The sequence below is a fragment of the Cricetulus griseus genome, chromosome 2, assembly GCF_003668045.3.
Source record: "Cricetulus griseus strain 17A/GY chromosome 2, alternate assembly CriGri-PICRH-1.0, whole genome shotgun sequence".
NCBI classification, from domain to species: Eukaryota; Metazoa; Chordata; class Mammalia; order Rodentia; family Cricetidae; genus Cricetulus; species Cricetulus griseus.
In genome coordinates this window covers 345488905-345505944 of record NC_048595.1, presented here as the reverse complement: position 1 = coordinate 345505944, position 17040 = coordinate 345488905, and the positions used below count along the sequence as shown (strand labels likewise).

Here is a 17040-nt window from a genome sequence, read left to right as displayed (position 1 = left end):
TGCCCCAGTATCCTTCTCTATCCGGGCATCTACCTGCAGGAAGTAACTGTACACTCGTGTTCCCTGCAGCACCATTCACAACAGGTAAGATGTGGAATCAGCTTATACATAGAAAGCACAGTGCATGCCGACAGTGGAATATCAGCTGTAATGAAGAATGAATCATGGTGTTTTCAGGAAAATGAATGGAACTAAAGTTCATCCTAGTTAGCAAAATAAGCCAGACACAAGTATTGTTTGTTTTCAATCAAACATTGAGTCTGTGTTTGGTTTTTAAAATAAACCAGAAAGTAGGAGTTGGGCTGTTAAAAACAGGATACAGGGACATGGGGGAGGGTGTGAAATAGGGTACTTGGGAGGGGGAATATAGTCAGACACATTAATACATGTATATACAGAAATTTCACAGGAAAACCCATTCATATGTATGCTCATTTTGTTAAGTAATAGGCAAATTTTATTTTCAGTTTTTTAAAAAAATTTTCATACTTTTTTAAATTCATTATTTTCGTACATGTGTACAATATATCTTAACCTTATCCACTCTACTAACTCCTCCTCACCCAGCAGTTAAGAGTGCTGGCTGCTCCTCCAGAGGACCTAGGTTCAATTCCCACTACCCATATAGTGGCTCACAACCATCTCTAAATTCAGTCCTAGGGGATCCAGTATCCTCTTCTGGCCTCTGTAGGCATTAGGTACACACACAGTACAGACATACATAGAAGCATAATATCTATACACATATAATAAGTCTAAAAATAGCCCAATGAGTCCTAGTGCCGGAGTGTGGGACATGGGCAGCCCACCGGTATCCACCCTCCGAAGATAAGTGACTCTTCTTCCCACAGAAGCCATCCACTGCCAACAGCTGCTGGGTTAAGGGTAGACTCATCATAATTTCTAAAAAGCCACCCTACTGACTTCTTCTATGCGGGATTAGTTGAGTCTTTTTCTCCTGTTATTTCCAACCTTTGCTTTGGGGGAGCTGCCTTGTGATTCTGATTACATTGCCTACATATACACACACACACACACACACACACACACACACACACACACACACACACACACACACACACACACACACACACACACACACACACGCGCGCGCGCGCCTGGGAAGAAAGAAGCAGGAAAGATGGAGGAGGGGAGCCAATACACCTGATCACACCTGAGGTCTCTCAGCCCAGAGAGGGACAAGGGAGGCGTGGGCTGGGAGGTGGCAGAGGAAGTCAGGACTGACAAGACCCCAGCGTAATGTTGACCTGAGAAATTGACCATCAGAGGTCATGACCTAGTCACGCTGGTCATCAGCAAGGTCCCACCTGTGTAAAGTTACATGGTATGGCTCTGTAGGTCACGTAACCCGGGAATTTGCCTGTCCCTCGCTGCCCCATCTCATGTGGCAGCATGCTGTCTTCCATGTGAATCCCCAAGAGCAAGGCTAGCAGGTGCCAGTAGACACACTCTCTCATCAGAGCGGGGAGAATTACTGGGAGCAAGGTGCCCCTGGGAGAGGTCAGCATTGCAGAGGTGTCCTGAGTTTGCCATTTTGCTTCACATCTGCTGGCCAGAATGGCTCCTTAGTGCTTTGATTTTAAATAAGCTGAACAAATACTGCCTCCATTTTTCCAGCATTCCTGGAGAAGTTGGCCACTTCTGCCCACACCCTAAAAAACTACTTTACCTTCTCCCTGCCAAGTGGGCCTGCCTGAAAATGCCACTTTCTTCCCTATAGCCCTTGTTTATGGATGTGAGACATAGTTGGGGTGTTTACTTACCACTGAAATGGAATTCTTGGTGATGTGATGAGGCCTTTTTAGGCTGTTAAAAGTTGGCAGCCCTTTTCCTGTTTGCAAACCTGGTGTATATAGCAAGTAACATCAGGACAGGGCCTCACCATGAATCCCAAGTTCATTTTCACAGTTTGTTTGGAATTAGGTGGATTTACATCCTGGCTCATTGGCCCTGTCAATCTTGCAAGCTTTGGTTTTTTTCTCACATTGGATAGTGAGTCATAGTTTTTATCTGATGAGGTGTCTTAGATTGACCCAAGGCTCTGCGTTCATAGACTTAACAGGGCATGTTGTTTGATGTTAGGGTCCCTGCCCCCTATTTCTATGGTTAAACTCACTGGTGTGGAGCACTTCGAATGCAAACACTGTTAAAAAACAAGCTTTGCCTCTTTAACATTTGTACATGCACATCCTGCCATTGAAGGCTTTTGAGGTTGTTTGTGGGTTGGTTTGTTTGTTTGTGCTTCACATGCAGTTACTTTAAAAATCGGATAAAGAGGGAAAATGCAAAGGCATTCATATTATCTGAACAGAACTAAGTAAGACCCAGAGGCCTCCAAGAGCACACACTATCAGAACACAGTTCCAGCTACTCAATGGATGCCAAGAGTTTACCATCGTTCTCCCCACATCTGGAAAGACATGCTTTGTCTGTTTTTCTAGGCCAGAGTTCTGTTGACTTGGCTTTCTTGTAATCAGAGGCCTCTAAACCAGCAAGAGAGTCCTAATGGATCACAAAGATGGATGGTCCCACAGGGAAAGGATCCAGCTTCATAGTGGCACCCTTTGCCCCAGGGAGGAGGACCAAAAGCTGGCAATCAGTCTGCATGAGCCATGGTAGATTATGGGGCCTGTCAGCCTAGCCATGTCTGCCAGAGAAGAAATAAAAAAGGAAAAGGGAAGGTTCTATATGTGCAGAAAGGACTCAGAATTAGGCGGGACATCAGCCAGAACATGTAGATGTAGAGAATGACCTTGCTCTTTCTGACTTCAAAACAGTGAAAGCTATTCTGAAAAGCAGCCTGCAATTTTTGATGGAAGCTGTTTTGACATAAATGAAAGCAGGCTTGGCACAAGGAGAGGGCAGACTCAGGCCAAAACCATGGAGCAGACCCTGGAAGGATGGAGACAAGCTGGAGCCATTGTTTCAAGATGGGTCTGGACCCACTTGAAAGTCAGGGAACCAGAGGGTGCAGACATTTCATCAATGCCTGAATTACTGTGCGAGAAGCCTTGTACAGCCCTCGAGACACACAGGCTCATGGGGTTCCATCTTCTCTCAGCCCTGAAGGAAGGGAGAGGGACGCTGTGTGGACTTGGGAGCTCGACTGCTGGCTGTGAGCTGCCTGCTGTGGCTGGTTGGGGAAAGCAGAGCAGAAAGGGAGAAAAGCTCTCAGTCCCAGAACTTCCAGAAGCTTTTACTGTGGGAGGAATTTGGGAGATGTGTCAGGGAGAGCATGGACTCATCCTCACATGGGGGTGGGAGGGGAAGTGGCTCTCCTGGGAGGGTGGGGCGGGAGAGTGGCTCTCCTGGGAGGGTGGGGCAGGGGAGTGGCTCTCCTGGGAGGGTGGGGTGATAGCTGTACTGTAGAAGATAAACTGGATGTTATCTCTTAAAACTTTAGTTATTCTGTGGATTGATAGCAGCCTCTTGCAAGGGAAGGTCAGGAATAACATCCTATGTGGCAAGTCTAGGAGCTAGCATAGGATGTAACGCCTCAGGGCTGCAGATTGCATGAAAAGCTTTGAAGAAAGCAGTCTTCATGGGAGCTCATGGATATACTAGGAAGGGCCAGGCTTCCATTTCCCTCCTGAGAAGCTGACTGGAGTCACAAAGACACACGGCATCTATGTGGAGTCAATCCTATTCCTGTGAGATGTGAACTTCTTAGATAAAGACCAGTGATGAACTTGTTGCGTGGAAGTCGAGACAATTTTCCCATCAACCCCAGGACTTTGTTGCTCTTGTCCAGTTGTTTGTCTGCAATGCCCCACCCCACTCCTTTATTTCTAGAAGATCCAAAAGGAATTGAAAGAACACAGAGTCTGCTTCAGTACAGGAGGGATATTACAATGTCTCTGAGGTTGCAGGGGATAGAGTTGAAACAGAAAGGAACACACATATACTGAATGCTGAGAGACACAAATGTCCCTGCTGTCTGAAAGGCTGATGTCCCAGATTTAATCAGGATGCTGTAGACACTGCATATTGAATAGACTCCAGATACATGTTGATTTACATTTCTCATCACCCGTGCCCATAAAATGTTGGGCTTTTATAAGCCTGGTGTTAGGAACAAAACCAATTATCAACCAGCTATTCTGTGCATTGTTCTGCTGTAAGTGAAGAACTGTGGTTTTGCCTGACTGGTGGGACACTGGTTAGCCTGCTGTAGGCTCATGAATGATGATGACAAAAGAAATGAGGCTTCTGGGTCAAGGATGACAGACAGTTCATTGTTCACAGGAATAATGGCACACCAATTCTTATTCTGTTTATACTCAGTCTTACTTATTGCGGTTTGTGTTACCCACATCCACTCATTCTGAGAAGAGTAAATGGCAAGTTTCAGAAACAATTCATAATTTTAAATTGTGCACCATTCTCAGTAGCATGAGGGACTCTTGAGCCACCCCACTCTGCTTTACCTAGGATGTGGATCATCCCTTTGTCCAGGGTGACCATGCTGTCTCTATTGCTGACTTGCTAGTCAGTTAGCTGACTTGGTTAAGTAGGTCAACTGTTGTGCTAAACAATTAGTTGTGTTCAGATAGCCCCCTATTTTCCTTGATTGTAGCCAAAAAGCACCAGAGCAAAATTAGTGACAATTCAGATGTATCAAGGAAGAAGCCTTAAGTGAAAAACTGAGAACGTGAAAGTGTATGTAGAGAGAAGAGTAGTCTATAGGTCAGGCGCTGCCCCTTGGTCAAGCATCCACTGGGAGGTCTTGGGATACATTCCCCTTAGACAGATCCAGATTACCCTAGCCAGAGTATTAGCGCATCTCCACCATTTCCCTAAGCCCTGGTTCCCTGTGGGTAGCTCCATCCATAGCTATCACTTCATTTGCACTTTTTAAATGTGTGATGCTGGCAGGTTTTCTCAGAGAAGGTTGTGGAATCGGTGAGTCTTGTCCCTCAAATTCAAGCTGTCTGGGAGGGAGCACCTGAGACAGACTACCACAGGCGACTGGGTTCCTTCTCCTCTGTGGATCTGTCTAAACTTGCTTCCCTCTGTTTCCCAGCCAAATATTCCCTGGGAACTAAATCTCCATGTATTTCTATTTATTTATTTATTTATTTTGATGCAAACTGCATGAGGCTTTATTGTTGTTTAACGAGCTAACCCCATGTTAGCTCTGGCCTTTCACCCACCCACCATGGCAGATGGCTAGCAAAGACCTAAATCTCCATGTATTTAACATTTCCTCCCAACCCACATTTCTTCAAAACCTCTGAATGACCTCAGAGAGTCCTCTGGAATGACTGGGCTTTAGCACGTTTCCAAAGAACTTTAGGATGACAACGCAACCTCCATTACTTCTCAGGAGAAAAACAACCATGGGCATAACCAGTTGATCTCCACTTGTCCAATGTTAGTGGCTGTTAGAACCTGATTTAGGGTATGTTTTATGTGTTTGTTTGTTTGTGAGTCTTACTCTGTACACAGAGCTAGCCTGGGACTCATTTTGTAGCTCAGGCTGGCCCAGAGCTTCTTCCAATCTTCCTGTCTTGACCTCCCAAGTACTAGGACTACAGATGTGAGCCTCTGCTACAGGTTTCTTCTTTTGTTCTGTGTAACTCAGATCCCATGTTGAGGATACAGCTCAGTGACAGAATGCACACTTAGCATGTACATGGCCCTGGGTTTCATCGATAACTCCAAACACAAAAACAAAACATACACCTTTCAGACACTGTCATAGTAACTCATATGTGAACAGCCTCCTTTGGACAGAGTTTGTTTTCATCTACATGAGTGTCTGGCATTCTGAGATGAAGTAGGAATTTCTGCTTGTTGAAAAGTCTTGAGTTATAGAATTAGAGTTCCTTTTTTGTTTGTTTTGTTTTTTGGGTTTTTTTTTTTTGCTTGTTTGTTTTTTGTTTTGTGAGATAGGGTTTCTCTGTGGCTTTGGAGGCTGTCCTTGGAACTAGCTCTTGTAGACCAGGCTGGTCTTGAACTCACAGGCCTACCTCTGCCTCCTGTGTGCCGGGATTAAAGACATGTGCCACCACTGCCCAGCTAGACACAATTTAAAATCAAATAAAATATAGTAAAACCTCATTAACAAATATGTTGACCTTTCTTCATTTTAAAGTCATCCTAGGAAAGTTAAAGTAAAATTTTAATTGAATTAATAATTTGATTTGCCAAAAGAAAATCTGAATTTAGGGAGTGAGAATGAAGACACTATCAAAGAGAAATGCATGAAAAGCCCCAGACCTTTTTTGTGAAGAGGAAATCTATTTTTCTAAACCTCATAGCATTGAATTTATCTTTCTCAGCTGCACCACCTTTGTTTGTTCCCAGCAAAGCTTAGGCCGAGGCTGGTTGCCCTACACAGCTGGGCTTAGATGTACAGTCTGGAGGGAGGCGCCTGAGCTGTGAGTGGGTGGGTTCATGCCTTTGTCACTGATTCTCATGGGACCGGATTGGCCACCTCCAGAGCTGACTACTACACAGTGAGACCTTGCTTGTCTCCCTCTCCGTATGCATTCACTGGCCCTTCTTCCTTCTTCCATGAGTCAAAACAGCACAAGACCCTGTGAGACGTGCCCACACAACCTAGAACTCCCCAGCCACTAGCATCCTGAGCCAAAACAGACCCCTTTCTTTTATGAGAGCCAGGGATCAGATCTCTGTTATAACAACGCAAAGCTAATACTGATTTTGAAGTTCAGTGTGAGGTTTCTAATGCTTGAAGTGGAAAGACAGCTAGGTCAGTAAAGGACTTCCTATGCAACAATGAGGACATCAGTACAAGGAAAAGAAAATTGTGACGCATATTTGTAATACCTGTGCTGGGAATATAGGCCTTACTTCCTACCTAGCCTTCACTATGAGGACCGGGACGGTGGGACATTGGGGGAGCAGGGGAAGATTGGATCAGCACCTAAGAAATGACACCCAAGGTTGTCCTTGGTCCATCATACCCTTCACATGTACACAAACACATATGCATGCACACCTACATACACACACACACACACACACACACACACACACATATATATATACATATATATATATATATGTATATATATATGTACACATCTACACATACATACACACATCTACACATACCCCTTTAATGCTGGATAAGAGTCCTACTGAACATAAAAGGGCTGGAGTGCATGAATTACAGGAAAGTACTAGAAAGGCTAGATAAACCATCTGGATGCATATAGATAGGGAATATGGGTCTGTTAGGTGTAAGGCGATTTAAGAATTCTAAGAAAATGACCCCCTAGCCAAAGTGTCTTTCTCACTGGCTTATTATGGGGTCCATAATTCATTAATTACCCATTGTCTTTGAGATGACCTTATAAAATCCAGAGTCCAGGAAGGAATAAAACAACCTGTCTCTCAGTTCCTTTACTGTGTCAAGGTGTTATTTATTGCTAGGAAGCCAGATGAAGGCAGAGAGGTGGTGCAACACTGAAGATAAACTATTTTTGAACTTACCGTTTTGCCCAGCATAGACCCTGTAGAAAAAGTGAAATGCTGTCTCCATCACAGGCACCTTCTTAGGTTCTTGGAGCTTCCATGAGATCCATGAGAGCATATATTGAAAAAGATGTTTTAGGTCTTGTACTTCAAAACACACACAAGTGTGGTTTTGTGTGTGAGGGGTGTGTGTGTGTGTGTGTGTGTGTGTGTGTGTGTGTGTGTGTGTGTGTGTGTGTGTTACTGAGGTTGAATGCAGTGCCTCACACATATTCAGCAAGCATTCTATCATGAACCATATCCACAGTCCTCAAGATGCTGATCTGACTATTAGGTGTGAGAACTCCTTTGAGCTAGTCGCCATATCTTCCCTTTCTGTCCGCAGCATGTTGCTGACATAGGTGCCCATGGTGAGATGAGAGAAAAGATGACACACCCTCCTTCCCACATGCTGACCGCTCAGCTTTCCCATCTGATTTTCCCTGGTGATAAAATCACAGGAGGGCATCTTAACGTCTGCTTACCTGGCATCCTCTTTTCTGAGGAGCCAACAACACCTCAGGGGAGAGCAGGTGGCTTGATACACTTCTGAAGCCTCTTTCTTGTTTCTCACTTACTGGGGATGCAGGATATAGGCCACATAGCCTCTGGTCCTTTTGTTGTTTGTATGCATAGGAAGGTCGGAAGCAGGTTGGGTTTATGAAGGATTTAGTTGTTGACACTCTTTACTTGGGAACCAGCAATGTGTAGGAGGTGGCAAGATTCCAATGATATAGGATTTCCCCAGGATTCTTTGGGGATCTGTGCATCTTTATCTACTTGGGGAGTGGAGGATCCAGCCTGCTTCGTTTCCTGTCTTTGAGGAAGTCTTTACTGTAGCTTTAATGCTTTGAGACCCTAAATACCAACCATTACTTACTTCATGTCTTCATGTTCTTTAAGCACTAAAGTAGATCCTGCATCACCCTTCTCATGCATTCTGTTTCATTGTCTCCTGCTTCTCTGTATTTGTCAGCTCTATTCCTGGTTGATGGTTTCCAGCACGTTTCTTTGTCCTGGTCGGCTTTGTTAATGACTTTTTCACCTCTAAATATGATGCCCTAGAAATGGCAGTCCATGTGAGATATGAAAAGCCCAAACTAGAGCAGTTATCAAGAGAAAACCTTGATAACATATGTCTGCCAATACTTCCTTAGCAAGCAACATATTAATGCCCATCCATGCTCTCCCTTGGGTCTGTTCTCACTTCATCTGCTGCCAGACAGATGATCTTATAGTACTGCTCATTTCCTTTTCATTCTAAAATCAAAATTCATACTTTCTCTGGCCTGTTTTATTTCTTTTTTTCCAATCCATTTTATTTTTGATGTGTGTGTTTTGTTCATCTGTATGTATGTAAACTGTATGCATGCCTGGTGCCTTGAGAAGTCAGAACAGCATCAGAATCCCTGGAACTGGAGTTAATGGATGTCTGTGAGCCACCAGGTGGTGCTGGGAACTGAATCCAGGTCCTCTGCAAAAACAAGTGCTCTTGACCACTGAGCCATCTCTCCAACCAGCATCTATTATCAGCTCTTTACTTTGGGAATTGTAGTGTTATTCATCAGTGAAGAATATTTTTTGTTCAGCCTCTTTGCCTGTTTAAATATGCATAATCATGTATACCTAAGGGACATAAAGTGACATTTTCAAATATGCATCATAATGATCAGCTCAGGGTAATTGGTACCCATCACTTCCAGTATTGACCATTTCTCTTGGAACATTCAGAACCCTCTCCTAGTTATTTTGAAACCTACACTAAATGCTGTTAACTATAGTTGCCCTATTATGCTATAGAATAGTAGAATTTACTTCTACAAGAGTTTTCTTTTGACTTACTGATTTTTGCGTGCATCAGCATTTTGCCTGGATGTGTGTCTGTGTGAGGATGTCAGAATCCACCATAGCTAGAGTTAGTTGTGAGCTGCCATGTGGGTGCTGGATTGAACCTGCGTTCTCTAAGAGTGGCCAGTGCACTTAATTGCTGAGCCATCTCTCCAGCCCCCAAGAATTTTCTTTCCTTTTTAGGAATAGAAGGTAGAGCACAGAGGTAGAGTGCTTGCCTAGCATACATGAGGCCCTGGATTCATTCATTCATCAGCACTGCAGAGCAAACAACACAGAAAGAATCTGTTTATTCAATGCTTCATTGGGATTGACTTTGTTATATAAAAACCTGGCTCGAGCTCCTGATTCAAAGAGAGATAAATTAGAAGTTTCTAGTCTGTGGGATCTTCTGTTTGCTTGAGGTATTGGAGGTCATTTCAGCATCAACAGTAGGATATCGTGAAGGCTGGAGCTGCGCACTGGGAAGCACAGTGCCTCGGTCCCTTGGCCAGGTTTTTGGTCACCAGGACCTAGCTGGATGCTGATACTATATCCAAGAATGGTTGGTGTCTAACCGCACATGTCTCTGTGTTGCAGTTACCTGGCTGAACAGTGCTGGAATGGCGGCTTCATCTACCTGATCATGCTTCGGCGTTTCAAGCACAAAACCCAACTGACTTACAACGGCAATGACGGCAACAGCTCAGAACCGGGAGAGACACCTACCTTGGAGCTGGGTGACCAAACTTCAAAAAAGGGGAAAAGAACAAGAAAGTTTGGGGTCATTTCCAGACCCCCTATCAGCAAGGCCCCTGAAGAACCCAAGAGCAGCAGTGGCTGTGATGTGACTGGCGACCCCAGCTCTGAGTTGGAGAATGGCACGGACCCCGAACTCGGAAATGGCCATGACTTTGAGCTAGAAAACAGCCCACATTCTCTCAAGGATGTGGCTGGACCCCATCTGGAGAGGTCTGAAGTGGACAGAGGAGCAGAACTCAGAATTCCAAATACAGAAGCTCCTCTGGGTACCAGCAATGACAAACGCCGCGTCTCAAAGAGTGGGAAGACAGACTTCCAGTCCAGTGACTGCCTGGCACGGGTAAGGTGCAGTTGGGTTATAGAATCAGATCTTCTTTTTTTTCCTGTTTCTGAATATGCATGCATGCCTGCATGCCTGCCTGCCTGCCTGCCTGCCTGCCTGTCTGTCTGTCTGTCCATCTGTTGGAGTGTGAGTTGATGTGTGTGAAGGCCATAGGACAATGAGAGGTATCATTCATCCCTCAGGTGCCCTCCAACTTGTGTTTTGAGATGAGGTCTCTCAGAACCCTGAAACTTACCAGACAGGTTAAGCTGAGTGACTGGCAAGCCCCTGGAATCTGCCTAACTCCCATTCTCCCACATGGTACCGTGCCCAGCTTTTTATGTGGATTCTGGGCATTGAATTTGTGTCCTCATGCTTGCAAGGCAAGCACTTTACAGCTATTTCCTTGGTCCTAGAATCTGCATTTTAACATAAATATTGTTGAAATTGTCTTTCAACTTAAAAAAAAATAGTCCTAAGATAGCCTTGTACTTAGAAGCCAACAAACTCATGGAGATAAACGATCAGAGCCTTACCAACAACAGAAAAAGTTCAAGTTGTTTTATCCCACTTAAAGAGCCAGTGAAGTGATCCTAAGTGGAAAATTGAAGCCTTCTGTGGTAACATTTGAGCCCTCTGAGGCCTAGATAAAGCACTGCTCTGCCTGGCTATTCATCACCACTGTCACAGAGAAATTGCTACTTGAAGGCCAAAGATTCCTGGTGGCAGTTGATAATGCAAACAACCAGGCTCAGCGTGACACAGGAAGGGCCGCCAACCCAGGGAAGCATCTGCTTTTATTTTTAACAGTTCAAAGCCAGCACTATTTTTATGAGATCATGTTATTACATTGGTAAATTCCAGTGGCACACAGGAGTGTCTTATTGAAATCTCATTTGAGGGCTTTCTCTGTCATGGTTGAGATCCGTCCTTGTAGAAGTGAGAAGAGACTAGGGTGGGCAAGCTCCATCTCAGGTCGTCTCCATCAGCATCCCTTCTTAAAGAGTTGGGTTTCTGTAGGGTGGACATGCCCGTGGCGTGAATGCTCCTGGCAGAGGGTGCTATGGGGAAGCGACAGCTTCCTGAGTGGGTGCTGACTGGAAAACACCTGAGGAGTGAAAGGCAAAGTAGAAGAGAGGTGTGGAAAAAAGAGTGTTTATGTTTGGCTGCTGAGAAAATGTGCCCTGGGAGTGAACGGGATGCCTCATAAGGCTATTTGGTACAGTTACTTCTATAGTTTGAACCACTCCATATGCAGGATTCAGAGCGAATAACCACTGTCTCGTCCACAGAAAGCCTTAAACAGAGGCAGCATTCTCTGTGGGTGAATGGAGGGACAAATGAGAAAAAAGGCCATGTTTCTATCCATGCTTTCTGTTCATTTTATGGGGCTCCCCCAGGAGGTTTAAAGATGAAACAAGAATATAATATATACCACCCGAAGACTAAGAGCACTAATACTCTGGCTGCTCTGACTTGCTGAGAGTCCCGTCCCCCATCGTGATTAGACTGAATTCACACAAGGCCTAGGATGACAACTTTTAGATGGATAGTGTTGGCTACCTGGGTCATTTCAAGGGTTCGGGTGCCAAAGGAGATTGAATCTCACAAACAATCTAAAAACAAAACAAAACAAAACAAAACCAGGTTTTAGTGTCCTAGGACATGAGAATAATTTGGGGTGATTTTTAAAGAAGAAAATGAAAACTACCAAACTTACAGATTAGTCCCATCCCCCACTCACTTTAATTGAAAGAGAGAGAGAGATAAAATTGAATTTCTGGGTTAGACTGTGAAGGCGCCATGTGCCACAGTCCTACTTTTTGAGCTCAAGGTCAAATGACCCAGAAGGTGTAAAGATTTTAAAAATGCAAATCCTAATCTACTTCTATAGGGACATTTTTTAAATTACATTTTGCACATCTTTATTGTGCATACCATGGCACTCATGTCAAGGTCAGAAGACAGTTCGATGGAGTTGGTTCTCTCCTTCTACCATGTGATCCTAGGGATTGAACTCAGGTTGTCAGCTTGGCAGCAAGCACTTTTACCTGCTTTGTCATCATCCCTTCATCTGTGTGGGACAATTGTTTAAAGCCACATTTTTTCTAGAAGCAGGGGATCTGTCACCTGCAATTGGGGCTTTTTCTAGGGATCTATAATGCACAGACTGATGGTTGGCTCCAGCGGCACTGTAGGTGATAGAAAGTGACCACACAACTTCTGGGATTATGCTGACTATCACCCACCAACCCACAAGTTTCTTGGCTAGTGCATTCTCTCAGGCTCAGGAGCTGATGAACTCTTCACAGCTCCCCACCCCCACTCCACAACAGCAGCTCTTGACATAAATCTCCATGAAGACTGACTGGGTTCTTGGGCTGCAGCGAGTGGGTTTTATTTTTACTCCAGCATAGTTGAGACCAAGGTCATGCTAAAATGGAATTTCCAGAAAATAGCTACTTACCTCTTAAGTCTTTGGGGAGGGGAATTCCATTGCGTTTGAATAATAGGAGATTTGACATGTCCGTGTAATTCCGTTTCTGCTTTATTAATGATTTAATATATCCACAGAGACTTAATAGGTTACAGGAAAGGGCTGCAGTACCCAGTCAGATCATTTTGTTTGGCAGGTTTCTCTCTTTTATTTATTCTAAGAAAATATTACATTAAAATAAATCCTAAGTCATTGTTTTCCCACTCTGCTTTCTCTTAGCAGAGCAATTGGGAAATACGTTTCAACAATTTTATTTTGATTTTTGAAAAAGGACTTATTACACACCTCTGGGTGGCCTGGTTCTACAAAGCTCAGGTTAACTGTGAAGTCATAACAGTCCACCTGCCTCAGGCTTTCCAGTGCTGAGGTTACAGGTATGAGCCACCATGCCTGACTGCAAGTATTTTCTTTTTTAAAAAGAGATACATTAATATGATACATTAATATACAGGAGCCCTCAGAGGCCAGAAGAAGGTGTTGAGATCCCCCATAGCTAGAGTTACAGGCAGTTGTATGGGTGCTGGGAACCAAACCCAGTTCTTTTGTAAGAGCAGTCAGCATTCTTAACTGCTCAGTGACCAAATATCTTCTTTTAAAAACTGGTATATTATACTGGGCAGTAGTGGCACACTCCTTTAATCACAGCACTGGGGAGGCAGAGGCAGGCAGATCTCTGAGTTTGAGGCCAGTATGATCTAAAGAGCTAGTTGCAGGACAGCCAAGGCTACACAAAGAAACCCTGTCTTGAAAAAAAAATAAATATTAGAATTTATATATATATATATATATATATATATATATATATATATGTAACTCAAATAATACATATATAAGCAGATTACTCTTTTTAAAATGCAAAACTTGGGCCCGTCTTCTAAAACACAAGACTATCCCAGCACATAGACAAGCAATTTTAGAGGTGAGTTCAGCATAATTTTACAGAGCTGTCGCGACCGCCTCGACCAGCAAGGAAGATGCAACACTGAGACTCTTCCTTAAGCAGTTTACTCAGGAACCTTGAACAATCTTCTGACCCCGGGGAAAGCCTGCCCACAGCTTAAAAGCACTCTTGCCAGCCAACCCCAGAATGCCACATGGCTAAGGCAGATAGGCTCGAATTTGCTGATGCAAGTTTGAATCTTAGACCAAGCCAAATAAGGAGTTGTTTATTCCAGAGAGCGCTCACCCTCGGGATGGTGGAAGGTGGAAACCAGCGCCATCTTAAAGGTGTGGCGCATCACAGCTCTCCACACAGAGCAAAGTAATTCAAGAAGCCAGTGCCTGTGTCTATTTACCTAGAATGTGTCTTTTTGTAAAATACCAAAATGCATGCATCCAGAGGCAGGTTAGGTGGAAATTCTACCAGGCCAGCCAGTTAGTTTACTTATGGCTACTGTGTATGTCTGTGGATACAGTGATAGCTAACCCCAGGAATCATCATTTACCCTACACAGCATCAGACCTTTTCCCTTACTGTGATTCAATGACGACCTCAGGCAGGTACCCCAGATTTGCATCTGCAGGAAGAATGGGACATCTCCCATGTGGCCACTGATTGGCACTGAGCAAGGACAAGCCTGAAGAAGGTTCTCTTCTTGGTAGCCCCAGTGTAACTAGGGCATATTGTCCTTTGTGGTCCTATTTTGTAAGCCCAGGTCTGCATCTTCTCCTCTCTCTCTTCTCCAGCCTTTACACCAACTGCCTACAGTGTGACCCCAGCATAGCTTATTTCATCTTGTGCCTAAAAGTCAATGCAAATCTTCCCTGAACCATGAGATCCACCCCAGTATCCCAGTCTTGCTTTGTCTTATCCAAGCTTGGGTGACCATCTGTTCTGGTTTGTCTGGGACATCACTGTTTGTCACTGCACATACTAGGAAAACCCTCTTGGTAAAGTCTACTGGGATGCCGCCCTCCGTCCCTTACTTCCTGTCCATTCCATTGCTACTTCCTGTCAACTCTGATTTCCTCGAAGCTCTCATAGTCCCAGCTATGTTTTATCCCCCACCGCCAGAGCTCATGAGTTCTGGCAGCTATAAAAAGGTGTCTCCTACCCATTACCCCTTGGCCACTCTCCTCCCAGTTGCCCACTGTATCTTTGAGGGACCTTTCTCAAGAGCAAATCAAGCTGTTCATTTTCACACACATACACATATTCCCCCCCACATGCACCATAGTTAAGCCCTCTGGGTGAGTCCATAGCGATGTCCAGATACCGTAGTGTAGCACTCAAGGCTCTTATTCTCTGATTCCATACTTAACTCTATGCCTCAGACTCTCTTGTTTTGTGTGTGTGTGTGTGTGTGTGTATACTAGATTTTATAATATATATTTATACATTTATATTATATATGACATAACATAAATATGCCACATATTTATGTTATGTAAAATATATCATTTTTGTTGTATTATTTATATATTATATATGAAGTATAGTATGTGTTATATATTATATAATACATAAAAATATATGATGTATAAATATATATTATATCTAATATAAGTTTACTGGATTTTTAAAAATATGATGAAGGATTCACATAGTCAACTGAAGAGGTGAGGTTCAAAGCACTCAAAGCCCCGCCCCACAACACAAGAGTTTCTGTTCCCATGGGAGCATGTGTACCCTGCCCTGGTTCATGTGGATACATTCCCCAAGCCAGAAACACTGCAAGGCTCATACACAGCATCTTCATCTCGCACAGAGGCTTCATCTTGAACGCGTGATGCTTTGTAGACTCAAGCTTCCACCCCTCCCTGGTGGATGAGAAGTGACTGGAAATTCCAAGCTCCTGGTGTTGCGGTTTCCCAGGGGTCAGACCTGTGCTGAAGTTATCCAGAGTTTCTTAGTGCATCTTGCTGACTCGGATTTTCAGTGGAGGCACTGGCTTTCCCTTGAGCCATTGTGGATGCTGCACTCTCTGCCAGGTGCCTCTTCCTCTGATTCTTAATTCCACCTTCCTGCAAGAGACCTCTGTGGCCTTCCAGCAACCTGCTCATCATCAGGCCACTCTACTCTGGGCTCCTGCATCGTCCCACTGCCTGCCCATTGGTACATGACACTTAAATGCAACATATTCCAGTGTCTATTTAGCCTGTGACATCCCCATGTTCCTATTTTACTGTGAAGGATGGGGTGTTATATGTCTTCCTGGCACCAGTTCTAGCTCAAGGCCGTGCATCTGAAGTGCTCTGTATATCTTTATTGATGACAATGCCCAGGGGTGGAACAATGGATTTCAGTTCTCTCCACATCTCTGTGGCCTCCCAGCTGTCTTGGCTCTTCTCTGGGCTGTTTTCTTGCCTCTACACTGAGCACTATGACCTGATGACTAAAGGACTTTAAGCCCTGACATTGCGATCACACATTTTTCATTTCTTACTGATCATCCTAAATAAGAAGGGATAAGCAAATAGTCTCAGAATAGGTTTTCAGTGAGGGCCAAGACATTGACTGCAGTGAAATTCTGTTTTGATGATGTGTCTTCTCACATTTGGGGCAAATATGCTGCTGTAAAAGGCTATTTTGGCTTCCAGGAGAAATTAGGCCATTCAAATGCTGCATGGCAGCTTTCTACTGTGCCGCCCTGTTTTAGTAAATAAATCCCCATGCTGGCTTCAGGGAAAGTACCACATGTGTGAATTCACACAGTAGTTATGGTTCACAGGAGAGGCCAACACTCCGATGTTAGTACAGAAGGCCATGGCAGCCTGTTTTTCATTGTTTGGCTTTTTCTCCATAAACTCAGAGTATTATTGCCCTTTAAGCCATTATAATAAGGAACTAATGCCCAAGTCATCTGTCTAGACTGGGCCTGTCTTGGAATTCTAGCTGTTGTCTCTAGAGCTAGATTTGTGTCTACATGCTGGTCACTGGCAAACATGCCAGTCCCTTCCAGAAGAACCTCTTAATGTTTATCTCGGTGGTGCCTAGAGAACCCTAAGATTTGTGGATAAGCACTTCAGGCTGGTTACTGTCTCTACACATAAGGAATATTGTTGGTCTTATTGCTAGAGAATTCACTTGGTAAGTGAACTAGACAGGATTCCTGTCTCAATGGCATTTACAGCATAGAAGGAGCTATAAGCAGTAAAGAAGCCTATAGAATACCAGATAATGACG

At 44.1% G+C, this 17040-nt stretch overlaps 1 protein-coding gene across 6 annotated transcripts in view; it reads left to right on the top strand.

The window, feature by feature from the left end:
• Pdzd2 (PDZ domain containing 2) overlaps nt 1-17040 on the top strand; it is a 181648-nt gene that overhangs the window by 72754 nt on the left and 91854 nt on the right. For 4 of the 6 annotated variants that reach the window (XM_035440616.1, XM_035440615.1, XM_035440614.1 and 1 more), the window contains exon 2: nt 9934-10435. In XM_035440616.1, the coding sequence (XP_035296507.1) occupies nt 9980-10435 (456 nt within the window). In that variant the 5' untranslated portion in view covers nt 9934-9979. Of the gene's footprint in view, nt 1-9933; nt 10436-17040 lie in introns of those variants that run through there. The other 2 variants (XM_035440617.1, XM_027401251.2) reach the window with 1 other exon arrangement.